This window comes from Chiloscyllium plagiosum, chromosome 17 (assembly GCF_004010195.1).
Source record: "Chiloscyllium plagiosum isolate BGI_BamShark_2017 chromosome 17, ASM401019v2, whole genome shotgun sequence".
NCBI lineage: Eukaryota > Metazoa > Chordata > Chondrichthyes > Orectolobiformes > Hemiscylliidae > Chiloscyllium > Chiloscyllium plagiosum.
The window spans coordinates 55,166,197-55,193,714 of NC_057726.1; the positions used below are offsets into that span (position 1 = coordinate 55,166,197).

At 39.5% G+C, this 27,518-nt stretch overlaps 2 protein-coding genes across 7 annotated transcripts in view; one reads left to right on the forward strand and one right to left on the reverse strand.

The window, feature by feature from the left end:
* The window catches only part of psme3ip1 (proteasome activator subunit 3 interacting protein 1), a 129,620-nt gene extending 109,354 nt beyond the window's left edge, over positions 1 to 20,266 (forward strand). For 3 of the 4 annotated variants that reach the window (XM_043707147.1, XM_043707145.1, XM_043707146.1), the window contains exons 6-7: positions 12,454 to 12,518; positions 19,610 to 20,266. In XM_043707147.1, the coding sequence (XP_043563082.1) occupies positions 12,454 to 12,518; positions 19,610 to 19,833 (289 nt within the window). In that variant the 3' untranslated portion in view covers positions 19,834 to 20,266. The remainder of the gene's footprint in view (positions 1 to 12,453; positions 12,519 to 19,609) is intronic. The other variant, XM_043707148.1, reaches the window with a different exon arrangement.
* A 5,400-nt stretch (positions 20,267 to 25,666) lies between these two features.
* Positions 25,667 to 27,518, reverse strand: part of cpne2 (copine II) — a 272,940-nt gene continuing 271,088 nt past the window's right edge. For all 3 annotated transcript variants that reach the window (XM_043707144.1, XM_043707142.1, XM_043707143.1), the window contains one exon: positions 25,667 to 26,269. In XM_043707144.1, coding sequence (XP_043563079.1) covers positions 26,162 to 26,269 — 108 coding nt within the window. In that variant the 3' untranslated portion in view covers positions 25,667 to 26,161. The remainder of the gene's footprint in view (positions 26,270 to 27,518) is intronic.

Consider the following 27,518-nt stretch of genomic DNA (forward strand, 5'->3'; position numbering starts at 1 on the left):
GGGGGATGTCAGGGGTAGGTTCTTTACCCAGAGAGTGGTGGGGGCATAGAATGCGCTGCCTGTGGGAGTGGCAGAGTCAGAATCATTGGCGACCTTTAAGTGGCAATTGGATAGGTACATGGATGGGTGCTTAAGCTAGGACAAATGTTCGGCACAACATCGTGGGCCGAAGGACCTGTTCTGTGCTGTATTGTTCTATGTTCTATCAAGAAAAGCCACAGACCCAACACTGACCCTAGGGAACTCCACTACAGACTTCTTTTCAACTCAAATAGTAACCAGGCGCCATGACTCCATTTCCTGTGTCTTGGCCAGGTTTGTATCCATCTTGCTACTCCATGTAGTTTTACACCAAGATCTATAACTTTACTAGCAAGTCTGTTGTTTGACACTAAATCATTTTGGAAGTCCATGTGAACTATTAACAGGCTTGTCCTCATCAATCTGCTCTGTTCCCTCTATTATATTATATCTTGGCGATTTCCACTATTTTATTGTCATGATAATCTTTGCAAAAACATCTGTTGGGTATGGTTTCGTTCACTATTTTCCATAATCTATTCACTCACTTGTACTTTCAATTCCATTAAACATTTTGTATCAAATTACATTTGATTAAATTTTGTATTTTTTAACCGTATGTCATAGTATTGAAGTGGTGAAGAAATCAGGCAGGCAATTTGCCCAGTTTGACTGTTGAAATTCCACAATTTGTCTCCAGAAACAATTATTAACATATTAAATATATCAATTCTAGAAGTTTGTGATCTCAGTATTTGAACACTAATGTTGTGAGATGTAAATGTTTCCCCCAGGAGATAACACGTTTACAACTAAGTTTTATTTTGTAATTTGAAAATGAACAGCATTTTGATCTTGTCTTAATTTTGAAAATTGGAAACTGTAAAATTTGGACAAATACAACATTAGAATGAACTAAAGCTTTTGGCCCAACATACAGCACTTTATGGAGCTAGCTGACTCTTCTAAAAGTTGCGATGATGTTATTCAAGAGAAAATTGAATCAGAATAAAGCAGCATTTAACAAAGAACTAATGGCAGATGTACTAGGCAAATCTAATATCAGGATGTTTATCAGGAAGAATTTAAAGCTCCTGAGAAAAAGGGCTCCACGTACCACTAGTTGGTAAAACTGATCCCCCTTTCAGTGAAAAAAACTAAACTAGGAGAAAAATAAACAGAAAACTGTGGATGCTGAAAATCTGGAACAAAAACAGAAATTGTTGGAGAAAATCAGCAGGTTTGGAAACATCTGTACAGAGAAAGCAGAGTTAACGTTTTGAGTCCAGTGACCCTTCAGAACATTGTGAAGAAAGGTGACTGGACTTGATCTGTTAACTCTGCTCTCTCTAAAATAAACTAGTAGATTTTGCTTGATTCTGAGAATGTTGTAGCTCAGCAATCAAAATATTGATGATGCAAAAGTGGACTGCCACAAAATAAGTTTTGTAGGATATTTTGAGTTGATGCAGACAATTTACAGAGGCAGTTTATGAGGAGACATATGAACTGATCCATTTACATTGAGAGGATAAAGTGGGAAAAGTGAAGGGTGGCGGGATTATTTTGGATTTTCCCAGTAATGAATGGCATAGGCTCAAAAATCTGCTTCAGTGCTTTAGACTGTCCACTATTCATTGATGCAAATGTTTTGCAAATTTCATAGTTTTTATTGCATAGATATTTGCTGCAGCACTAACTGCACTGACTGTTTATGTTCCAATTATTTTCTTAGTTGGACAGAACAGACTCATAAGGATATTGGTTTACAAATGCCAAAATCTCTAAGAGACCATTAGGTGTTGCCTAGAGATAGACTTGATAATTATTTGACCATATACTGCATCACAGTAGGTTCCAATGCTTTTTACTTGCATAGGTGCCTTCCTGCAAAGATCATTATCAGAGACTGGAAGTAGGATATCTGCCTTATTTCTTTATCTTGCACCCCCTTTAGCTCTTAAAAAAATAATTATAGAGACAACAGCAGTACACAGAACTAGGCGCTACCGACTCCTATCTAACCACTTTACCACATGGTTTTTAAAATCAAGAGCATTTATTTTGTATTCTTTGCGGTTCAGATATATTTAGTGTCAGGTTGTGATTGATAGATTTTTGCAGCTAAATTTGCATGATGCATCCAAAGTAGTCTTCACATTCTTTTGTTAGTAATTTACTTTGTTTCTTTCAGCAGCAATTCATGGTAATTTAGAAGATTTCAGAACAGCATGCGATTCTATATTTTTTTTCAAGCTTTGAACTCCATTCTGCCAGGTTTACTTCTTGAACTGGAGCTGATGTGACATGTCATTGACTTGTTCAGCAGCAGTCAAAATAAAAATAGTGCTGTGTGCTGTTCAGAAGCTGCTTTGTTCTCTTTGAAGTAAGTAAAACAGAATCACTTCAGATTTGCTGCATATTTTAAATTTTTTTCAGGAGGTGGGCATCCTTAATTGTCCTAAGGTGGTAGTGATGAGACATCTAGTTTTTTAGACTTGTAATGAAAACCATGCTGGGGCCACTTTCTAAGGATTTTACACCGGTTTTGTGCAAGGCTGAGATGATGTGTTGGCTGAAAGGCATTCATCAGTTTGTTTTGTTTTATGACAATTGATTAATCTCCTCATCCTTTCTTGTTTTTAAAATATAGTTTTATTGAAAAATAGATTTTTAAAAATATTACAACAAATACAAAACAATACAATTCAAAACAACACAAGGAAAGAACACAAAAAAAGTGTTTAAAAAAACCCAAAATGTATAAATATATATGGAAAAATATATATTAAAAAAACTATTTAACTAAATAAGTAATAACCAACAATAAACTAATAAATAGTAATAACTCAACTCAGCCGAGCAAAACACTCATACGTTCGCAGTTCCTCCTCCCTGGATACTGGATTTGAAAAGCACAATCATTACGACTATATGGAAGCCCTTATTAGTGTGACAGATAAATCTGTATCCATATATTCCAAAAGGGGCCACCATGTTTTATAGAAATTCTCAGTTTTGTGGTATACCATACTTGTGAGAAAATCCAAGGGGATATGCTCCATAACAATCTTCTGCTAACCCGACAGGCCAAGGGGGTTTTCCGATGCCCAACCTAACAAGATATTCTTACTTGCGCAGAAAGTGAGGATGTTGAAAAGTTTTTTTCTTATGCACATCTATAGGGAACACACTGGGCAGGCCAAGAAGAAGAAAGATCGGGTCCTTCTCCACCCTTACACCCAAAATCCCCTTCATTGCACCTGCCACAGCGCTCCAGTATGTTTGAAGCCTACCATAGGACCAAAGACAATGGGTAAGAGTGCCCATACTAACTCTACTGTTGGGGCATGTCGAGGATACCCCTGGTTTAAATTTTGGTAAATGATCTGGAGCCAAGTGGACCCTGTAGAGAATCTTCAACTGTAAAGCATGGGTCCTTTTGCAAATTCGTATCTTGCTTGCGTTTTCCCAAATATCTTCCCATGCCTCTGAGGAAACCTTAATGCCTAACACTCTCTCCCACACCCTGCAGAGTCGATCAAATTCATTTTGAGGGGGCACCTCCCCAATTGATGATATAAAGTGCTGATAGAAAGTGTACTATTAGCACTGAACACCCTCGTCTCTGTCAGATTTGTAAGGATCTGTCAAAAGTGTAGTGTATTTTTGGAATAAAATCCCTAACTTGAAAAAGCGTAAGAGACCCCTGTTCACTCGTATTTCCGTGCTAACTGATCAGAAGACATCATTGTGTCTCCCTCAAATAAATCACTCATGCAAGATGCATCTTTAGCTGCCCAATGTTTGAATCCTGAATCTATCATCTCTGGTTGAAAATCCGGCATACCTACTCTAGGTGTAAGAGAAGATGTTCTGCCAATATTGCCTTCCCTCTGCCAAATTGCCCTCCATGCTTTAACGGTATTGATAACTGTTGGGTTATGGCAATATTCCCTAAGTGTCCTCATTTTATCCAAAAACCGCAAGCCAGTCAGGGAGCACCTTGATTGGGAGGTTTTGATATCTAACCATATTGAAAGTGGGTCCCCACAAGCCCAATCACTCACGTAGGATAAAAGTGAGCTTAGTTGGTAGCTTTTAATGTCTGGGAGATCCACTCCTCCTATTCTGTGAGGCAATTGCAGTTTAGCTAATTTACTAAGGGGCCGCTTACGATGCCAAATAAAAGAGCTGAACCAGCCGTTCAGTCTCCTGAACGTTTGCTTATCGAAAATCAGGGGGAGCATCTGTGTTGGGTACAACAAACAGGGGAGAATATTCATCTTAATAAGTGCTATCTGACCAAACCACGAGACTGGAAACACCTTCCATCTTTGAAGGTCTTGTTTGCTTTTCTCAAATAATTGAACAAAATTAGCTTTGAACAACCAGTCCAGAACTGGAGTAATGAATATGCCCAAGTACACAAAACCCCCCTGTGACCACTTAAATGGGAATCAATATTCACCCTCAAGACCTAGTACCTTCGTAAGACAACCCACAGGCATAGCCTCTGATTTCGCAAGATTAATCATGTACCCCAAAAAGGCGAGGAACCGAAACAGCTGAATTTGACAAAAAAAAGGACATCGTTAGCATACAATGAAATCTTCTGCAATTTTGACCCCACTTCTGGAGCTGATATACTGGGATCCCTACAAATGGCCTCCGTCAATAGTTCGATCACCAAAGTAAAAAGCAATGGTGAAAGGGGACAGTCCTGCTGGCTGCCCCTAAAAATGTTAAAATTGCTGAATCACACTCCATTGGTGATGACCGTATTGGGAGGGTTACTGTACAGAACCTTTACCCATCTTATAAAGACTTTGTCCAAGCCAAACTGCTCTAGAGTATAAAAGGGTACAGCCACTCAACTTGGTCAGATGCCTTCTGTGCATCTAGAGAAATCACCAATCCCTGTATTGACTGTGTTGACACACTTGCATTACATTAAGCATCCCCCTAACATTATTGGAGGATCTGCAGCCCTTTATGAAGCCCGTCTGATCCCCTTTAATAATAGAAGATAACACAGTCTCGAGCCTTAACGTGAGAGTGGATTTTAAACATCTTTGAGTGGATTTTAAAGTCCACATTTAAGAGTGAAATGTGCCTGTACGAAGCACTGTCCTCCAGGACCTTCCCTTTTTTAAGAATAAGTGAAATATTGGCCCCTCTCGGAGATGGCAGAAGACAATCATGGCTGTATGAGTCATTTGAACATGTTGAGCATTGGGGCTGACAATATGTTTATAAATTCCTTATAGAATTCGCTGGGAAGTCCATCAGGATCAGACACCTTTACACTCTGAAGCTGCTTCCCAGCCTCCTGCTCCTCTTGCTCTGATGAGGGGGCTTTGAGAAAAGATTCTTATTCGGGGGTCACACCTGGGAGCTCCAGATCCTTGAAAAAGGACTCCATCTTGGCCCACCCCTCCTCATAGCCCTCTGATTGGTATAATTCAGAGTAAAATCTCTAGAATGCCACATTAATCTTTTTGGAGTCACATGTTAGGTTCCCTAATCGCTGTAATGGCTTAAGGGGCGCTCGCTTTTCCTTATGAGATATGCTAAGTATTTGCCTGGCCTGTCACCATGCTTATGTAACCTTTGCTTTGCGAAAGTAAGTTCCTTCTTTGCTGTCTGCGTGAGCATGGAATTCAATGCAGACCGAAGCACTGTAATCCTCTGTAACTTGACCAACGAGGATCTTGTCAAAGTAAGCCTTCTCGGCTGCCTTTAACCATGCTTTGAGGAGATGTTGCTGCTCACCCTTCTCCCACTTCCTACTGGTGGAGTAGGAAATAACTAATCCCCTGGCATTGGCTTTGGCAGTTTTCCAAAGGACAGACCAGCTACTAACTGAGCCTGAATTAATGTCTAGGAACGCCCAAAATTCCTTACTCCACAAGTACTCCACAAACTTATTATCCTTGAGGATAAAGGGATCCATTTACCAGTGCCTTGCACCCACTGTAACATCCTTAACCTTAATCATAACGTACACTGGAGCATGATTGGAGATGGTAATATTACCAATCGTACAAGATGCCACCAAGTCCAGGGTTGCCATAGGGTCAGAAAAAAAACATTCCTGGTGTGACTTCTGTGTGGATTGGGAAAAAAAAGTAAAATCCCTGCCTGTAGGGTGGTTACCAACCCTAACTCCATACACAAATCCACTAATTGTTTAGTTTGTACAGAGGGATCAGGGGACCTCTGGGCAACCTGTCCACTGTGGGATTCATAAGACAAATACAATCTCCCCCTATGATGGTATGCCGGGACTCGAGACTGGTCAGTTTAGAGAACGTATCTACCAGAAATTTGAGAGGATGGGCCGGAAGGCAATAATAATTTAAAACACCATATTCTTCCCCGTTTCTCAGGACTTTGAGAATTACAAACCTCCTGTGTGTATCTTTAACACACTCTAGTCACTTAAATGGGAGGTTCCTCCTAACCAGTATTGTCGCTCCCCTACTTCTGGTTTAAAAGATGAAAAGTAAACCCGATCAAAGCCATTCTGCTGTAGCTCCCTATCATCCAAGTGTGTGTCCTGTAACAAAGCAATATTTAATCAAATGATTAACATTTTAGATTCTAGAGAGAAGGAACTTGAAATGCAAATCGCCGAGCCTTAGTGTCACAAGATCCATTGAACATAAAAACCACATAAACTAAGACCACTGCAGTTAACAAACCTACAAAGCTATCAAAGGGATTATATACAACAAAAACTAAAAAACAAACCAACGAATAAAGCGCCAATGGCGCTGAATAGGGGAACTCACTCCCTGCCTAAAGGGGGCAACTACCTATCCCAAAATCCAATTTCCCATCCCATTGCCAAGACTGCAGCCCAGGCATTTAAATTACCTGAACCGGGTATCAACTACCCATAAGTAGGCATCTGGACATCCCAGCTATTTTCCCTCCTCCTAGCTAGAGCTGCACTGAAAACATGAGCAGAAAAGAAAGAAAATATACTGTGGAATAGCAATGTAAATAAAGAATTTTTTTTTAGAAGAAAGGGGATAAATACCCCACCCATCCTTTGGTATAAGTTAACTTAAAAATTGAAACTGCCGCCAAACATAGTTTAAGTCAGATTATTACCAATAAAAAAAGTAGGAAAAGAAAGCCCCAACTGGACTTCCTCTTTTTTAGGGAAAAAACAAAGGCATAACTAAACAACACTACTATTAGTAAATCATTCAGATTAAGTTAGTTTGTCCACAAAGTCTATTGCCTTCTGTGACGTGTCAAAGATAGGTACGATTCATCTAAGGTGAATCGAAGCACTGCCGGATATCTCAGAGAGTACTGGATCCCGAGCTCCCTCAGTCGTCTGTTGACGCTGGTCATAGGATTTTCTTTTCTGGATCACAGCTGCTGAGAGGTCCTCAAAGAACATGATCTTCGCGCCCTTGTAAATTAGGGCCTTTGGATCCACCCCCTGGATTCTGGAAGCTTCCACAATTCTCTCCTTATCTCAATAGTGATAAAACCGCACCAGGAGAGGACGAGGACGTTGACCCAGACCTAACCTCTGTGCCAGTGAGCCCTCTCGATCTTCGAGCCTCTCTTGCCAGCCTCCAAGTTAAGGAATTTCGGCAGCCAGTCCTCAGTAAATTCCACCGGCACTCACCTTCCTTACCCTCCTTACAATCTGAATATTTTTTCTCCTGCCCCTGTTCTCAAGATCACCCACTTGGTCATGCAAATTGCGGACCTGCATCTCCAGGGCTTGGATCCTATCCTTGGAGGAACTGGTATCAGCTTCCACCGCTGTGACTCTGTGTTCAACCTCATCTGTCCTTTTTTCCCTGGTCTTCCAGCTGCTGTTCATATTTCTACAGCATGATAGAGACCGGGGCCAGCTTCTCCTCTATCTGCTTATCCAACATCTCGTGAGATTTCGTGAGTTCCTTCACTAGGGCCTGGTAAGTAATAGAGTCCCAACCGCAGGCCCAGCCTCAGATGCTTCTCCTCCCTTCTTCGGCATCTGTGGATAAGTTGATTTTCAACAATTTTCTGGGACTCTGTAAAGATGGTCTGGGTTGGGGTGGGTTATAAGTTTGTTACGCTTGTGCTGCGGTGCAGTGCGGAGCTGTGCAATGCGATCCTCTTAGATCGCTGCCATCTTGGATGCCACCCAGTCCCTTCTTGACCTCGCTTTTGTAATCTCTACCTTACTGCCGCTGCTTTCTGGAGTGTAGCACCCAATGGGAGCAAGAGATTTCAAAATTTTCACCTCTCCGTTGGAAGTGGATTCAGCTGGAAACATTGCATTTCAGGTTTTGATATTAGATTATGCCATTAATACATTAAAGAATTTAGAAGTGTTGCTAATCCTATGTTAGAGAATGATGTGAAGAGGAACTGCAAAAAAAGTGGGAAAGAAGTAGCATTATAAGAAAGAAAAATATTGAACGTTCAGGACTATCCTATACCCTATAATTGCTATAGTTCTATGATTGAATGTGCAGAGAAAAAAATCCCAGTAAATTGTCAGCAAAAGAGTCAAAAAGGAAAAAAAAAGTAATGTTCTTCAAAGGATTATAACCTCAGCCTAATCCAGAAAATGCAGCTGCCGGATCAGCTAACTATGAGACAGGTCGGCTGGAGGGGAATGGAACTGGTGTGCAGTAATGTAGTGTTTTATATTGCCAGATCATAAGCAGTGATCTTTTGTGCAAACAAGAACAATCTAAAGCTTAGGCATTGAATGCTACCTGTTGATTAGTGGGGAACTGTAAGTTATGAGTATACAATTGATTCCACCCTTTGTGCCATCCTGAAAGCTAAGGAAAAGAGATGACCTTTAAACAGAACTTAGTTGAAAGGAAGGGTGAATTGGTTCATGAAATGAATGCAGAGATGACAAAAATGATGTCTGTGCAATTAAAGCTCTGAACACTGCTACCCTGTTTGTGGAGGATGTAAATGAAAGAGAATGTCAGATGTAAGGATGAAGAGGCCTGGTTTTCCTTGCAGAACAGGGTCTTGCTGCATCAAAGACTGCCCTCAGTGTGCATTAAATGTATCACAAAATGGCAAAACTGCAAGCAAAATGTCAAATAATTTTTGGTTGCTTGCATTTCATATTGCTGATGGTTCAGAAATCAATCAGAATCACAGTTGTGTTTCTTTTCCTGTGTCCAAAGCTATATATAGCCATTGTTCTGGTGAGCAATAGCAAGACTACGGTCAGCACATACTGAATGCATTTGACGTAATGATGAGCTTGAGTTATTTTTCTTTAAATCTGCAATCTGGAAAGATTGAAGCTTTTGTACATTTAAAATAACACTGCTAAGTTTAACTTATGCTCTGAGGTTATTTAATTTTCCTCCATAGTAAAACATATTCTATTGTAAATAGAGGGTATGGAGGTAATATATTATATTGTAAATAGGTTTTGAGCAAATTTACGATTATATAGATTGAAGATGAAACAATAGGATGCAGGCATGAATGAATTATGGTTTCAAGAGGGAAAGGTCAGTTGTTCTTTGATTTGATAAGCTTTTGCTTTAGCCTCCCAGATTTTAAACAACTCCCATTGAATTGATTTAATTTCTGTCAAAATGGTCAGTGTATTTGAATAATAAGATGAGTAGAATAATTTCAACCCCTGCACAGCAAAAAAAATCAAATGTGTATATCACATGTCACTTTATTTTCTATCGTATAATGAGTATTATTTAAATGATAATTATGCTATCCATATTTAGAGCAACTTATTTCAATTGAATAACAAAGATCTTCTTAATTTTGCAAGGTATTATAAATTGTACAGTACGGTTCTCCCTGGTTTGTGTTGAGTTAGCTTTTGTCAGTCCGATTTTGACAGTCAGAGTAATTTCTGCAATGAAGAGTTGGCTGTGACTGAAAGGTCAGGTCAAGGCTACTAGAAACAAACTGAATGAGGCACAACAAATCACAGGTGGAGTTAAATCATTGTCAAACTTTACGAAAGAAATAAACTTTTAGTTGCACTTATTCAGGATATTTCCTAGAATATTGAACAATCAACGCTCCAAACTGGAGGGAAATGGTCACAGGCCCTGTTCTGACCCAAGGAGCAAGTATGTGTGGCTGAGGGCAGCAGGAATGGAAGGGAGAAGATCATACCTTGAACCAAACTGGCTGCAGAAATGGAAATTTCTTAAAGGGCCACCCCAGGTGAATCCTTTTCCTTGCAGAGTTGAATGATAACAGCAATTACTCATACATGAAGATTAATCAAGTGATGAAGAAAATATTCAGTGAAATCCTAATGTTCACAATGGTTCTGTAGAAAGTATCACTTCATTCTTCATTAGCAGACTTACAGCATCGCCTGTAAATTAAGGCACAACAGATCAATAAAGATTCCAGATGAGACAAAGCCAGCTGGTTGAGCCAGATTAGATGTTGGATTCTGAAATTGGCCTCAGCGAGTAAAGATTGTGGAGGGGGCAATAAAGTGACACCAAGGTTTGTATCCAGCGATTTGTGCTTAAAAAAAGCACAAATATATGCTAAATGAGAACAGAATTAAATTCGGTATTGATAGCCATCATGGTTAAACAGTTCGCCAACAGACACTGCTTAGGCACTTTATTTTATTAATTTATAAGATGTGCACATTGTTGGCTGGTCCAGCATATATTGCCCATCTGTGATTGCTATGGAGAAACTGTTGGTGAGCTGTTGTCTTGCACTGCTGCAGTGCATGTTGTATAGGAACAAGTTTCAAAGTTTTAATGCAGAATCAGATTACTCAGCACAGAATTCTCAGCCTCTGTGAGCATAGTAGTTATTAGGCTGGTCCACTTCTTAAACTGACACAAGTTCACAACTTGAACTTCTAATTGATTCTTTGCCTGTTTGGGATCATACTTTGTTTTCTATTCTTGCTAATCTGTCCCTTTTTTTTAAAGTATCATGACCAAAGTTGTTGACTATATTCCTGGTGTGGTATGGCCAATGCATTACTTCTGTTGTGGCTTTGAATCCCAATATATTGGTTTATTATACTGCTCATTTTCTCAATAATTGAAACTGCTGCGTCTCCTCTGCTGATTCTGTCCCTTTACTTCACACCCTCTGCTGATTCTGTCCCTTTACTTCACACCACACCATTTTTGTTTCTTTTTTTGTCCACAGCACAACATGTTGCAATTGTTCAAACAGAAATTAATTTGCCATTTGTTTCCCTAATTGCATTATATATCTAAGATTTTTTTCAAATTATTAAATCCTTTGTACTTCCCATTTTAGTGTCTATAAATACTGTATAACAATTACACTAAGTTTCTGATCCAGGCCATTTCAGTATGTAAGAAGTTATAATCTTATATTATTCCACCCAATATCTTCTCCTTTCTGATATGATACCTTTTAAGTGTCTGTTATTTCATTTTTTGATCCAAACTACACAATCATATTGTTTCTGATGAAGAATCACCAGATTCGAGATGTTAACTGTTTTCTCTCTGTTGATGCTGCTAGACCAATTGTGTTCCTCCAGCACTATCCATTTTTGTAACCCAATCATCTGTTGGATTCATGTGGGTTTTTCTTTCTTTGTAAGTCTCACAAGGTTCCTTGTCCAAAAATGTTTAAAAGTTCAAATCCAAATTTAGATTAGATTACATTACATTACCTACAGTGTCGAAACAGACCATTTGTCCTACTAAGTCCACACTGACTCTCCAAACAGTAACCCACCCAGACCCATTCTCCTACATTTAGCTTGGCCAATTCACCTTACCTGCACGTCTTTGGATTGTGGGAGGAAACCCACGCAGACACGGGAAGAATGTGCAAACTCCATGTGGTCCGAGGCTGGAATTGAAGCTGGGTCCCTGGCGCTGTGAGGCAGCTGTGCTGACCACTAAGCCACTGTGCTGCCCAAATGAATTATGTGGAATTGAAGAATATTCACAGACAGGATGTTCTCTTTCTAAATCGATATTGGTACATGTCCAACCTATTTAGTGTAGTTCCTACAATTTTACCTGCTCTTGAAAGACTAAATACTTCCTTCCATGAGATTGTCTCCATTATAGATATTTTCATTTAATTTTGTGAAAGGGAAGATATTAACTTTTTCTGCTAGAGCTATAACTGAGTGGTCTGAGGCAAATCCAATATTCTTAACGCAGAAAGAGATCATTTACATCATATTCATATATTCTTGCTCTGCAGACATACTTAAAGCTGTGCATAATGTAGTGAAGGGAATTCTAAACATAAACTGATGTTATGTGCCCCTTCGTTCTCTGTTTTAACAGCAATAGGTACTCAGCGATTGTTTTTGTAACTCTTAATTTTAAGTGTTTTAAAAAATATTAATACATTATTGATCTCTGGAAGGGGAGAAAAAGTTTTCAAAATGTTATTTTATAAATTTATTTCCTTGTCACTTGATTCCAGCTCATCAAGCTCTGAAGTAGTTAAAAAACAGAAGATGGATAACATTGACAGAAGTGATCATGATGGTAGGTGTTAATTTCAAAACTGTCTTTACCGTCTCTGCTATCTGTTCTGTATTAGCCAGAAATAACTCCAGATTGAGTAGTGTGTTACAGTCTGTTTAACATTCACCAAGAATGAACTGTGAAGTCACTTTTTTGATTATAATCCTCTGTATATTTGTAGCATTTTGCATTCTATATACCATACTAGTTGTAAATTGTTTCAGCTGGAATCTTAGAGTCATACAGCATGGAAACAGACCCTTTGGTCCAACCATCCCATGCTGACCAAGTTCCCAAACTAAACTAGTCCCATCTGACTGCATTTGGCCCATATCCCTCCAAATCCTTCGTAATCACGTATCCTTTAAACATTGTAACTGTACCTGCATCCACCTCTTTCTCTGGCAGTTCATTCCACACACTAACCACTGTGTGCATGTGTGTGCGCGTGTGTGTGTGCGCGCATGCGTGCGTGTGTGTGTGTGTGTGTGCCTTTTTAAATCCGTCTCCTCTCACCTTAAAAAAATGTGCCTCCTATATTTGAACTCCCCCCACCTTGGGGAGAAACACCTTTGCTATTCACCTTATCTATGTCCCTCATGATTTTATAGACCTCTATAAGGACACTCCTCAACCTCCTACGCTCCAGTGGAAAATGTCCCAGCCTATCCAGGCTATTTTTATAACTTAAATCTCCATTCCTGGCAACATTCTGGTAAATCTTTTCTGAACCCTATCCAGTTTAAAAATAGTATTTCTATAACAGGGTGACAAGAACTGTCACAATACTCCAGAATAAGCCTCACCAACATCCTGTATAACCTCAGCATGATATCCCAACTTCTATACTCATAGGTCTTTCTGTTCTTCAACTCTACACAGAGCCCTACCATTAAATGTGTAAGCCCTAGTTATTTTTACTTCTGCCCTGTCCCACCCAAAGCAGCAAGGAGGCTGCTACTTTTTTCATTGCTTCTACTCTATCTGGGGTGCAGTTCAGTAGGCATTGGCCACTGTGAACTCACCCCCACCAAAGGCATAGCATCTGAGTCTGATCCTGCTCTTAAGTACATGAATGTGTAGTTATAGCCACTGTATCATGGTTATGGCAGGAGCTGGTTTCTTTTTCAACGTTCTCCTCCTCTTCCCCCCCCCCCCCCCCATCATTGTCCACAGGCATTGATGCATCTTCTCACTACAGTTTGACCAACTATGCACTGACAAAGAATCCTCCTCATCTCAGCACTTCAGTACCACATCGGGTGCACATTTCCCATTGATTGATCAGTTAGTCTTTAGCAATATCTCTTTGGTTTGCATTGTATTTGGTGCATTATGATTTTAATCTGGTACCTATTTTGATATCAGACATAACCTCAACTAAAGTTTGGGTACTGTACTTTTCAGTTCTAGGTCTATATATGTTTAGGATCACTATCATTGGTCTCACCCCTTGGGTTAGGCCATTAAAGTTTGCCCTCGCTAATATCTAGTTATGTGAAATGATTAGATTGTCATATCTAGCAGTGAATTATAACAATGAAAATCCCTTTAAAGAACTGGATACATTACTGATTGGGTGACTTGTGAGATTATTCTATCCTTTAACAGGAAGTCTGATGAACTCTAATAAAACAAATTAGTCTTTGGAATATGTGGATATAAAGACTAATAATTAGATCTTGTTTTACCTTACTCCATGACACATGATATATCTAATAGTGAAAATGAAGCATGCTGTACTTGGTGTTGTACACTGCTGTCAAATCTGTGCATGTCACAGTGATATTGAGCTTGCACTGCTACATTGTACATTGGTAATGCAACTTATATTAGCAAGATCCACATATTGGACTAACACCCTTGTGGAATCCATTAGCACTATGCTTAAAATGGGAGTCGATTTACTCCCTGAGACTCTTCCTCACCAGAGTGTTGTCTTTGCAATTTATATTTTTCTTTTTGCTGGAAAGGCTTGATCCCTGACCCTGATCATTATTCAGGTTTTTGAATTTGCCGGTTTGATTGACAGTTCAACTGCTACCCACCAGGAAATTCTCTCAAGCTTGGTATCTGGCGATGCTCAGTGGAAATAGAAACCTTTTTGACCTTATTTGTGTGAACATCACCAGGAATGTGTTACAATGTATTAATGGCCTGCTCAACATCTTGAAAGGTTGTGGATAACAGTTTTGATGGCAGTCCTAACTCCCTCATGTGAGCACATTAAAATATCAAGCCCCGTTTTGTTCTTATGATGCCAGTCTTTCATTTTGTCATATCAGATTTTTACTTTAGTCATCAAATTTTGATTTTAAAAAGATGCTGGGCCTTTACTGAAACTGTCTTGAAAAACCTATTGTAACTGCAAAATGCCTTCTCAACATGCAGTTGCAAATTGTGAAATATGACAGTGGGATATAACCTTTTGTCCAACTTCAAGTTATGCTCCAACTGTTTACTGGGAGTACTCAGGAGTGACTGAAACAATCTTTCAGTCATTTCAGCTGGTGCTGCTTAACTTTACTAGCAATTTCCTTGTTTTAAACCATAGTCCTAACTCCCAATAAGTAGCTGACTTCCACAAAGAATTATGACATAGTCATAAAACACATGTATGCTTGATGGATTTTGAGCACTAGAACATAGTAGCAGAACATAATGAAATAATTTGTAATTTTGATTGCCTTTGGAATGCTCTCTCCTTTTTTGAGTACACAGACAAAGAATTGCAAGTTCTAAAAATATAAACGGAATACGCTAGAATATTCAACTGTATTTCTTCAAAATGTAGCGATTCATAGCGTGACAGCCAATGTGCACTTGTACTGGGGCAAAGGCCCCAGTAGAAAGACTAGCTAATCTGTTTACAGGACACTGGGGATATAATTGTTGGCCAGGGCAGAGGAGAATTCCACTTCTTTAATGTCTCAATGTCTCAATGACTTGTTGACTTAGATTATGCTCTAGTCATATGTTGGAGCATGGGTCCAGGAACCTTTGACTCTCTCTCATCATGTAGTCAGTTTAGTCCAACAAGCCCGCTTCTTTTCATCAGTCAGTGAAATTGGTTATTCTGGATTTTGTGTTTTACAACATATCCGTAATATATAATGAAATCTCTACTGATAGATGCTTTTTATTTTAAGTTAAACCTCTGCAAATGTTGCTTTGTAAATGTGATAGTGTGTCAGTGTTGTATCCTTTGACACTGTTTGGCAAGTACAGGCTTTGGATTGGCTGTTGGATCATGATCAATATTATGAACCGTAGATGGAGAAAACCGAAGTCAAACAAAGTATACCAAACAAGTATTCTGATGTAGAAGTTTCGTAAGCATTGGAAATTAATAATCAACTTGTCAGCCCTGCACGGAGTAAACCTTTCAGTCATAGCAAGCTGATCATCTCATCTTCATTCCCAGTCCACATAAATAGCTTACTATCAGTGACAAAATGTCAACCACTAAAATAGCTGGCTAGCTGGAATATTTATTTTTGGGAAATTTTTCACTTTGCAGGAACTCTCTCAGCTCCAATGGTGGAAATGTTCTTGAGTTATTTGGATTCTGTTCCATGAAGGCTGACACTGTGGGAAGAGACTTTCTTGTGAGGAGGTGGAATTATTAGATGGGAAATTACCCTGTTACATGGGAACGTGGGAAAAATGAGCAGGAGCCATTTGACTCCTTAAGTCTGCTCTGCTATTCAGTTAGATCATGGCAGGTCTCTATCTATGCCATTTTTCCTACATTATTCCCACCTCTTTTGATATCTTGGAGATCTATCAAATTTTGCCTTGAATATATTCCATTGTTGAAAATTACACATTCAATAAGCTACAGACTAGAAATTGGTGCAACTCTAAAAATAAAGTTTCAAAAATAAAAGACTTCAGACTGAAGAAACCTAGGAAAGTGGGAAGAAAGGAAGGTTCTGTTGCTCTATTTTTCTCTCTCCCCTGACCAACAGGTAGGATGGTGCACTTAAAATATAGGTGACGGGTGAATCCATCTGCTTAATCTCCACGTCACTACAAAACTTCACTCACAGGGATTTTCAGTCAGAGAGAAGTTATCCTCTGTTAGTTTGATGAACATATAAATTGGGAGCAGAAGTTGGTGATTCAACCCATCATGCTTGCTCCCACCATTCATGGCTATCAATGCATATTTTGAATGGCAGATTCCAACCTGCCCCCGATAATCTTTGATTCCTTTGCCTAACAAGAACCTGCCTAAAAAATATTCAATGACGTCACCTCCACCACCTTCTCTGGCCAAGTGTTATAAAGTCATACAACGTTCTGAGGGAAGAATATTCTCTTCATCTTTGCCCTAAAAGAGTAATTCCTAATTTTTAAATAGTGCCCCCTAGTTCTGGACTCACCCAGAAGAGTAAACATACTTTTCCTTGCGCACCTTATCAAGATTGTTCAAGGTCTTATCTACTTTAATTAAATGACCCCCCACCCATCTAATATAATGAAAACAAGCCTAGCCTGTCCAATTTTTCAACATATGACAACCTGCTCATGCCAGGTATCAATCCAGTAAATCTCCTCTGAATTACCACCAGTATGTTTATACTCTTCTTTAAATAAAATGATCAAAACTGCAATCGGTATATGAGATGCTGTCTTTCCAGTGCCCTGTAAAATTAAATCTTTCCTGTTCAATTCCTCTCATAATAAAGGGCAGCATCCCATTGGTCTTCTTGATCACAGGTTGTACCTGCATACTAACTTGTTGTCACTCATGCACTAGAACGCCCAGATCCCTAGGCACTTTAGAATTCTGTAGTTACTTCCCATTTGCTTATTCTTCCTGCCAAAGCTAACTTCATGTTTTCCCACATTATATGCTATCTGCCAAACTTCTGCACTTTAAGTACTTATATCTGTTTGCATCTTCCTTATGCCCTTCTACACAACATTCTTTCCAATTTAGCTTTGTGTCATCTGCAAATTTAGCTATCATGCCTTTGATCCCCTCATCTAAATCATTGAGAGAATTTGTAAAAGGCTACAGGTCCAGCAAAGATCTTTCATCACATCCTGCCAATCAGAAAAATACACATTTGTGCATACTTTGTTTTCTGCTAGCCAGCCTACCTTTGGCAAGCCTAAATATTGTCACCCTCTACGCCATGAACCACTACCTTGTGTGATTAACTTTGATGTGGAAAGGATTCCTGATGAAAGGTTTTGCTTGAAACATCAATTTTCCTGCTTCTCGGATGCTGCCTGACCTGCTGTGCTTTTCCAGCAGCACACTCTTGACTTTGATGTGGAAACCCTTGTCAGATTATTTCTGGAAATGCAAGTACAGTACATCTACATGCTCACCCAGTTTTTTCCCAGTCACAGGCTGGTTCTCACCTGTGCTTGTGGATGAAAGGTCAACAACAAATGTCAGAGAGAAACCACCTGTAATTGGAGCCTTAGATATGCTGGCAGTAAGGGGGTTGCTGAAAGCTTGGAGCAGGAGTCTTAAGGCTGAGAACCTGAGGCAGAGGGCGGGAGGCTGGAGTGGCCACTCTTTTTTGTTGAGTTTGGAGTGCTGAGAGCATCCTTTTTGTTGGACTGACTATCTGCTTGGCTGATGTGGAGGGGACAAAGATGCTGGAAAGAGATAATTGGATTTGCAAGGCCCAATGTACAGTGATGAATAAATTAGGATACCTGTGTGTATCATTGTTGATGGCCCTGGGCCATTTAAGAAATAAGTAAAATCTCTGTCACTCCCCAGTGTTCTCCTTTATGTGCTTTCTTGGGTAGATTCCTTTGGCTACTTAACCAACTATCAACGTTATTTTTAGATAAGTTAATGTAGTCAGTTTTTTGATATCCCATGAGCTACCTCCTCCGTGTTTAGGCCTTTCCAGTAGGTAATGTCATGAAAATCAGGATTGGATGTGTTTTTTTTTAACCCCTTTATGTCTGTCCCTCAGCCTATGTGGACCTGTCAGATGGGCCTTTTGGTCTCTGACTGTCTACCTTCCAGTGGGATAGTATCTTGTCTTTGCTTGCCCGGACGAGGATGCCAGGGGTGGGAGGATACAGGGAAGCTGGGTGGGGAGGTGAGATGCTGGAGGCTGCAAAGTGGGTGAACAGAAACTCCAAGAAGATGGGAGGGTAAGGAGGCAACAAAAGGCTAGGAAGGGGAGGGAATGTGCAAGGGTATAGGTGGGAAAGGGAGGAGTACAAGGAGGTAGTTTGGTGAGGGCATCTGCAAGGTCAAGGAAGAGACAGGGTGGTTGCAAAGTTTTAAACCTAACTAAAAAGGAAAACTCTGTAAAATAGGAGCTAGGAAATCTTGAAATCACTGGTGTAATGAATTATTTTACAAATGATTTATTTGTGCCCTAGTGGGATGCACGCTAGAAATGGTTTGGAAGAGCCGTTCACATACTTGGGCTAAGTTCTGTCAAAGCAGAAGAGATCTTGCATGTGGGTGGTATTGTTGATGAAGTTAGTTCCTTGTGCATCTGCCAAGGATGCCTGAATAGTTAGGAAGGAGCTCATGCTGTGGGAAAGAAATCACTGTTTGAAGTATTATTAGATGTTGTGTGAGTCGCCTTCTTTGAGTTACTTAAGCTTTTCATTAGCTGCTACACCACAGGGCTTAATGTTAGGATCAAAATATCTTTGTGTCAATAGCTTTTGCAGTGCACTTGAATTTTACAAATTAATTTTAAAAACAAGCCCCATCAAAATCCCACAGTTGTCAGTAGATGGATATTTGAGAATATGATGTCTAATTTCTAATACCATGTTAGATCCAGTAGTATTAAAAGTTATTTGCATCATTGTGGGATTGATGTGTAACTACCTTTCTGTGGATATTGGAAAAAGTTAAACTGTAGTTAGGCTGTACTGTATATATTTTTTTACCGAGGCGATTCTGATCTCTGCTGTTCATATATTTTTTTCTTTACAATCCCCAGGTTTTTCTTTTATTATTCCCCGCCAAACAGTGGTAGTGCTTATTTTCCCCAGCACCCATGTTGTATGTGCAGGTGTGAGACACAGTGAAAAACAACAAGTGCATAGATCTTTATTCATTTTTAGGCTGTACTGTGTTGTGTCACTTAATTTGATTCTTCTTACAGATGATGACCCCTGCAGTCAACCAGAGTCTGATTTCTTAACTGGCACAGCAATCCAGCATCCTTCAGCAAGTGTGTGTGTTGGAATTCTCCCAGGCCTTGGGGCTTACTCAGGGAGCAGTGACTCAGATGCAGAGTCCAGCTCAGACAGTGACATTATCATCAACACTGGAGGTCGAATCATCTCTTCAGTCTTTCGTTCCCACCCTATTCCTGAAAGCCCGTGAAGTGAAATATTCAAAATGGTGTTTTGTTTGTGTAAGGGTGCTTTGTAACAGCAGGTTCCTGTATAAAATGGTAAAGAAAAGGTTTGTTTTTGGCTCCTTCACCTCTGACAACCTTGTGCGAATACAAAATTTCGAATCCTGATTCAAACTCTGATTAGATATTGCAGCAGTTAACTGTGTAGAGGTGAATGCCTTTGGACTTGTATCCAAGGGCGAGATACATTGTTGAATATTGTCAACATTTTAAGTGTAAATAATCCTTTTTACACTTGCATGCTGAAGTAATACAGCTACTTATAAGTTAAGACAATAGAAATGGTAGCCATACTTTGGCTGGTAATGTACAGTGATGAATAAATTAGGATACCTGTGTGTATCACTGTTGATGGCCCTGGCCATTTAAGAAGTAAATAAAATCTCTGTCACTCCCCAATGTTCTCCTTCGTGTGCTTTCTTGGGTAGGTTTCTTTGGCTACTTATCTTTATTTTTAGATAAGTTAATGTAGTCAGTTTTTTTGATATCCCATGAGCTACCTTCTCCATGTTTAGGCCTTTCCAGAAAGGTGATGTCATGAAAATCAGGATTGGGTGTGTTTTTCTTAACCGCTTTATGTCTGTCCCTCAGCCTGTGTGGACCTGTCAGATGGGCTTTTTGGTCTCTGACTATCTGCCTTCCAGTGGGATAGTATCTTGTCTTTGCTTGCCATACAGTCACTGCAGACAGCTGTCTTCACGGTGAAATGTCAAGTTGAACTTGCTCATAACTAATTTGCTTCAGCATCTCAGTGCTGAGATCACTAACAATTTGCATGTTCACATGAAGTATTCATCTACAGTTAGTCAGAAACCTCAAAGAAAGAAAAAGGCAAAAATAGATTAGCGGTAATAAAGGTTTCTATTTTTACAGTGCCTTGCACACCTCTTAGTACAGCTCAGTGTGTCACAGCCAAGTGTATTCAGTGTTGTTTTGCAACAAGATGTGTCAGCAGTTTGCACAAAGCAAGTTCTCACAAAGCAAGGTGAGATAAATGTAAAGTGAAGCTGTTTTGAGTGTTTGTGTTTGAGAGTTAAATTTGGCAAGGACACTAGGTGAAATCTGATCCACCCCTGTGGAAGGTACTAAAAGTCTTCTTGTTTAATCAATGTTATGAATCCTGGAAAACTGAAATTAAAAAACATCCTGGAAATACTCAGTAGGTCAGGTAACATCTGTGAAGAGAAACAGAGTTTGCGTTTCAAGTTGATCATGACCTTTCATTCTAACAGTTTCTGATGAAACATTTTTTTAAACCCTCATTGAAGCAGGCAGAATGGTGCTTTGATTAATCAGAAAGATAGCTTTTTCACCAAAGTTGGATTCCCTCTACTGTGCTGAAGTATCAACTCCAGTTCTTTAACCCATGATTTTCTCGGTGTGAGAGTGCTTCCCCGAAGCAAAGCTAATGCCCTAATTATACCATGGCTGTGCTTTAAGTACTTTGGTGGCTTTGTGGACTTGACTTTGTATCTTCCCCATGTTGGGATCAAATATGTGAAAATTGCTGCCTTGTAACTCTGTTATTCACAAAAATGGCAATACAGATGAATAGCTGGTGGCTGAATACTATTTACATATGGTGCTTCACCCCAGAAAGGACAAAACTACCTTTTTTTGTTGTATAGGTTTGATATCTGTCCCAGTATGAGATGAATGCTTGCTACTACTCTACTACAGATATGGATTAATTATAAACTGTCATGTTCTTGACCTCCTGAATTTTTTTTTTCAATAGTTTAGAGCTTTAGGTGGTAATGCACAATCATTCGCATTGTTCACCTTGGAACTTTAACACTCACGTTAAAATTGGCTTTCAAAAATGTTAAATGACATTTCTCCATGTGATTTTTAAAACATAATTTTTTAAAGATAAACATTTGATTTACCTCCGCACAAATTGCATCTGTTTTTCACCCTAACATAATTAATTGAATATCTAAGTTGAAAACAAAAGAGAGAAAAGGTAATAAAAACTTATATAAAAGTGGCATTTAAAAAAAAATGGTGTTTTAAAATTTTTTGGGAAAGAAGATCTTAAATTATGAATAAAATACTGCATGATGAAGTCCATCAGGCCTGTTATTTTTTAAACTGGCAAGCAAATATGTTCCTTTTTGTTTGATTTGTATGTGACGTGACATGCCACTTGTTTGCCATATTAAGACTTCCCTCTACTCCATCGGTGTTACTGCCACAGGACCACAGCACACAGATTCTGGTCTCCCCTCTTTACCTCTAGTGAGAACATTCCCTCTGTTTAGTGTTTACCATCACAATTGCAAATATGTTTTGAAAGTGCAGACTGTATTCTCACAATGATTTCTTGATCTGTTGACTTGTCATTGGTAAGCAAGCGTTTGAAGGAAGAAAATTGGAGAGTTTGTCCAATAAAGCGGTTCCTGCACATAATCTAAGAAGTTGAATATAGGGCAGTATTGCACAAGTCCTCTCCTCCGTCCCCCCCGCCCCCCCCCCCGGTAGACTGTAGACATAATTTTCTTCAGCTAATTTGTATGACATTAAAGTTTTCAGTCTTCACTTGTTACTATAATTATTTGTTTATTTGGAGAAAATGACTTTACCAGATTTTCTTTCCAGTGAATCAGTTATAAACTTGCAACATATGCAGTTTTGTAGAATATTTAAAAAGAACTTACTGTTGCTTTTTACTTTTGGGAGTAGCATTTCTTTAAGTATGAGGTGTGTATTAATTTCCTGTGCCCCTCTTCCCTGTCACAGCAGCTACGTAGATATTTACTTGGATAATGTCGCTTAGTGGGCTTACATCGTACTATATGCCACCAAGCTATATAGCTCTCACTTCTCTGAACATCATCAATTCATGAAAGACTTTCCATTTGAAATTAATCTTATAATTGCATGACCTTTGCTCAGCCTTCCTTTTTGCTGACAATCATTATTATTTTCAACAAGTCCATATTTGCAGAGTCTGCTGCAGAGATTTAAATCATTTTGTTTTATATCAAAAATCATCTAATTTTTATTTTAGTTTAGGGCAGAGAGTCTACTATTGTCCATGTATTCGGTGAAATCTGAGAGAAGCAATGGTACAGTAGATATAATTACTGGGCCAGTTATTCAGAGTAGTTAAGCAACACCATTACTGAGTTGGTCAAGTCCCCAAGGACATTGCTGCTAGACTTAGTCTGTGGTGAGATGGTGAGGAAACCAACAACAAAAAAACTTGATTTCATCCTCATCAGTGTGCCTGCCACAGGTACATCTCTCCATGGCAACATTGGCAAGAGTAACAGTCAGACAGGATTTGGGGAGAGAAAGTACTGTCTTCCCTTTGACAATAGCCCCCATTATGCAGTATCTCCCTAACACTGTGTTAAATGGGATAGACGATAAACAAGTGTGGCAATGCATGACTTGGCATTCATAATGTGCTATGAGCATTCATCAGCAACAACAGAGTCAAAGTCCAACACAACCTGCAACCTCATCGCTTGGCAAATCCTACCACCACCTCCCCTCCCCCAACACCCGACTCTGCCATCAAGCAGGGAATCAACACTGCTTCAATGAAGAGTGCAAGAATGTATGTCAGGAGGAGCACCAGGTATACCTAAAAATGAGGTGTCAACCTGTTAAAACCCTAAGACTACACGTGCTTCAAACAGGATAAGTAGCAAATGAGCTAGAGAGCTATGCAATTTGACAACCAATGGATTACATCTAAGGTATACAGTCCTACTGACTCCAGTAGTGAATGGCAGTGGACAATTACACCACTCACTGGAGGAGGAGATTCCACAAACATCCCTATCCTTAACATATCAGTGTAAAAGATGAAGCCAAAGCGTTTGCAACAACACTCATCCAGCAGTGCCGATTGGATGATCCATCTCAAAATCCTCCAAATCTCCTTACAGATTCTAGTCTTCGGCCAATTCGATTCACTACATGTGAATGGCTGGAGGTAATTGAACTGAAGACTTGTGCTTTAGAACTTGTCATACCCCTAGCCGAGCTGTTCCAGTGGAGCTACAATACTTGCATCTACTTGACAATATGGAAAATTGCTCAGGTACGTACTTTATGTAAGAATCAGGAGAAACACAACCCAGCCAGTTGTTAACCCATGAGTCTGCTCTTGATCATTGTCCTGGGGATTACCATTGACCAGAAACCAAACTGGACTAGCCATGTAAGTACCATAGCTCCAAGAACAGGTCAGGTATACAGAATCCTGCAGCCCATAACACACCTTCTGACCCACCAAAGTCACCATCTTTGAGGCACAAGTCAGACTGTAATGGAATGCTCCCCCTACCTGGATGGGTGCAGATTCAACAACATTCGAGAAGCTTGATATTATCCAGTACAAACTATCTCACGTGATTAACAGTAGCGTTAGTGAGTATCATCTACAATTACACTTCAGAAATACACCAATGTTCCTAAGGCAGCATCTTCCAAACCCATGACCACTACTATCTAGAAGCTCAAGAACAGAAGATAACCACCATATGCAAGACCCCCTCCAATCCATACAACATTCTTACATGGAAATATACCGCCATTCCTTTACTGTCGCTGGGTCAAAAACCTGTAATTCCTGCCCCAATGGCTTTGTGTGTGAACCCAGAGCAGGTGGACTGCAGTGGTTCAAGAAGACAGCTCACCACCACCTTCTCAAGGGGAATGAGGGACAGGCAAAATCTGCTGGCCTGTCAGCGATGCCCTATCCTAGCAATGAATAAAAACAATTAGTATTCTCTCAAGTCAGTATATTCCATTTGAAATCAATTAAATTTAATGAAGGGAAGTTAAGATAATTTGGAAATATCAAATTTGATTAACTATCTAAAACATATTAATAAAGCGGAAGGATACCCAGTATAGTGATACTATACAGCCTGGAAGTGTGAAGAGTTTTTTTTGATGTTCAAACTCCACGTCCTGACTAATCACACTAACTCTACTGCTTCAGGGATGAAACACTGCAGTAGTAGCACATTCAACCTTGGCTGGGAAATCGAATGAGCCAGAGCTGGCATGATACATGAATCTACATGAGTATTTTCTCTTTTTGTATTCCACCAATTCTTTTGGATATTTTCTTAACCGGCCTATTCGGAGATCTTATTACATGCCACTGGAGTAGGTGAGACCTAAATCAGGGCCTCTTGGCTCAAAGGAGGGGACATTACCACAGCACCACAAGAGCCTTTGAGCTATATGGATTTAATTTCAAATCAATCTATTCAGAGATGTTATTACACACCTCTGCAGCAGGTGAGACCTGAACCTAGGCCTCCTGGTTCAAAGGTAGGGACACTATCACTGTTTCACAAGTACCCTTAAAAAGCAGGACAAATCCAATTGATTGCCATGACTTGAAACTGGGTCTGTTAGCTTATAGATAGGGATGTTACCACTGTGCCAGAAAAGCAGTCAAGCTGTTTGGAGAGTAAGCAGTTGTTTAGAGCCTGACCAACAGGGTAATTCTCCAGTGGTCATTTTCCTAACCTTAGCTTTATTCAAGCCTTTGTTAGATGATGAAAGCACGACAATTGCAGACCTTTTATTCTGCATGGTTCAGTTAACATTATGTGCTTCGCATCACTCCCCTGTTCGTGTCTTATGAATCTTCTTTATTTGAGCTTTCATTCCTGGTAGATTGATTATTTCCTCTTGTCACCCTTAGTACTGAAGTAGTGATGAACTAATGCCAATCTCCTAGAAAAGCAATCTTCTTAAAGTTAGCTATTAAGGCCACTTCAACCGTAATGAAAAGTACTTCCAAAGAAATGTCAAAGCCAAAACTTCTGGTAAATTCAACTTAATTTACTGAAACATTGCAACTGTAAGTATTACAGGTAAATAGTGTAAAATATCCAAACATAGTAGTTTGACAAAAAAGCAGTTTATTTTAATCATACAGACAACATTGACACAAAATGAGACTCATTACTTTCAGTTCTGTCTTTCCTTTACGTCAATAATGTTGTTTTCATACTGTTAAAATAATTAAAAAACTTGGATACATAACACCCAATATTACAAAGGTACATTCAATACTTTTAACAGTGGTAACAAGGAAAGTTGTTGACCACTTTTAGTGTTAATTCTTATACTTGTACAAAGCACCAGATTCTCCTTACAAACAAATTAAGACTTCAGTATTGGAAATTTCCATTTGTAACAATGAAAACATTACAAATGTGCTGCAAAACATGCAAAGATTTAGTCTGTAAACGTTTTCAGAGGACATGGTGGGGAATTTGGTATCATGCAGGTCCAAAGAGTGATGGTTTGGTGTTAGGCTGGATCAGAATTGACGGGCGGTAGGTTTCTTTGCTTGAAGTATTGAACAACTTGCTGGGGTAGTTCTGCCAGGACAGATTTGGCCAATGTTTCTTTAGGAGCCTGAACAACATAAAACAAGATGAAAGGTTTCAGTGTTAATTCATACAAGGCTCAGTGGCATGATTTTTGCTCAGAAAAAGAATTTGCAGAATCTTAAGTGAATTAAATCTGATCAAATTCCTAGGACCTGATGACCTACACCCCTAGAGTTCTAGAAGTGATACTTACAGAGGTAATAGATACACTGGTTATAGATACACATTCTAGAATGGTCTCGATGGATTGGAAGTTAGTAGAGGTAACATTGCTATTCAAAAAAGGGAGATGGAGCAACTACAGGCCAATTAGCCTGATATTAGAGGTTAGGACAATGCTGGAATCTATTAGGGTGGCACGGTGGCTCAGTTGTTAGTACTGCTGTCTCACAGTGCCAGCAACCCAGATTCGATTTCACCCTCAGGTGACTGTGTGGAGTTGGCACATTCTCCCAGTGTCTGTGTGGAATTCGTCTGGGTGCTCCGGTTTCCTCCCACAGTCCAAAGATGTGCAGGTTAGATGAATTGGCAATGCTAAATTGCCCATAGTGTTCAGGGGATACTCTTTGGAGAGTCAGTGTGGACTTGTTGGGGCAAATAGCCTGTTCCACATTGTAAGGATTCTAAACTATGAAATATTACTAGTGAAGTCTTAATGATTCACGTAGAAAGCCATAAGATGATTGAACAGTGTCAGCATAAGTATGTGGGAGGGAAATCATGTTCAACAAATATATTGAGGTTTTTGAGAATGCAACTGAAAAGATAGATAAAGGGGAACCAGTCGATATATTTGGATTTCCAAAAGGCATTCATTCAGCAAGGTGCCATACAAAGTAAGGGCTGATGGAGATGACATTAAGATAGTAGCATGGATAGAGGATTGGTTAACGGAAGAAGCAGAGTAGAAATAGAGTAGCATTTTCAAGTTTACAAGTTGTGATTAGTGGTGTGCCACAAGGATTGGTGCTAGAGACTTTAGCCATTTATAAACCAAACTTTAAAGGGTTCAGAAAAGATTTGCAATGTTTTGCTTGGGTTGGAGGGTTTGAGCTATAGGGAGAGGCTGAATAGGCTAGGGCTGTTTTCCCTAGAGCGTCAGAGGCTGAGGGGTGATGTTATAGAAAAATTCATGAAATCATGAGGGCATGTATAGGGTAAATAGTCAAGATCTTTCACCAGGGTAGGGGATTCTAAAACTAGAAGGTTTAAGATGTAAGGAGAAAGATTTAAAAGGGACCTAAGGGGTAACTTTTTCATGCAGAGGGTGATGC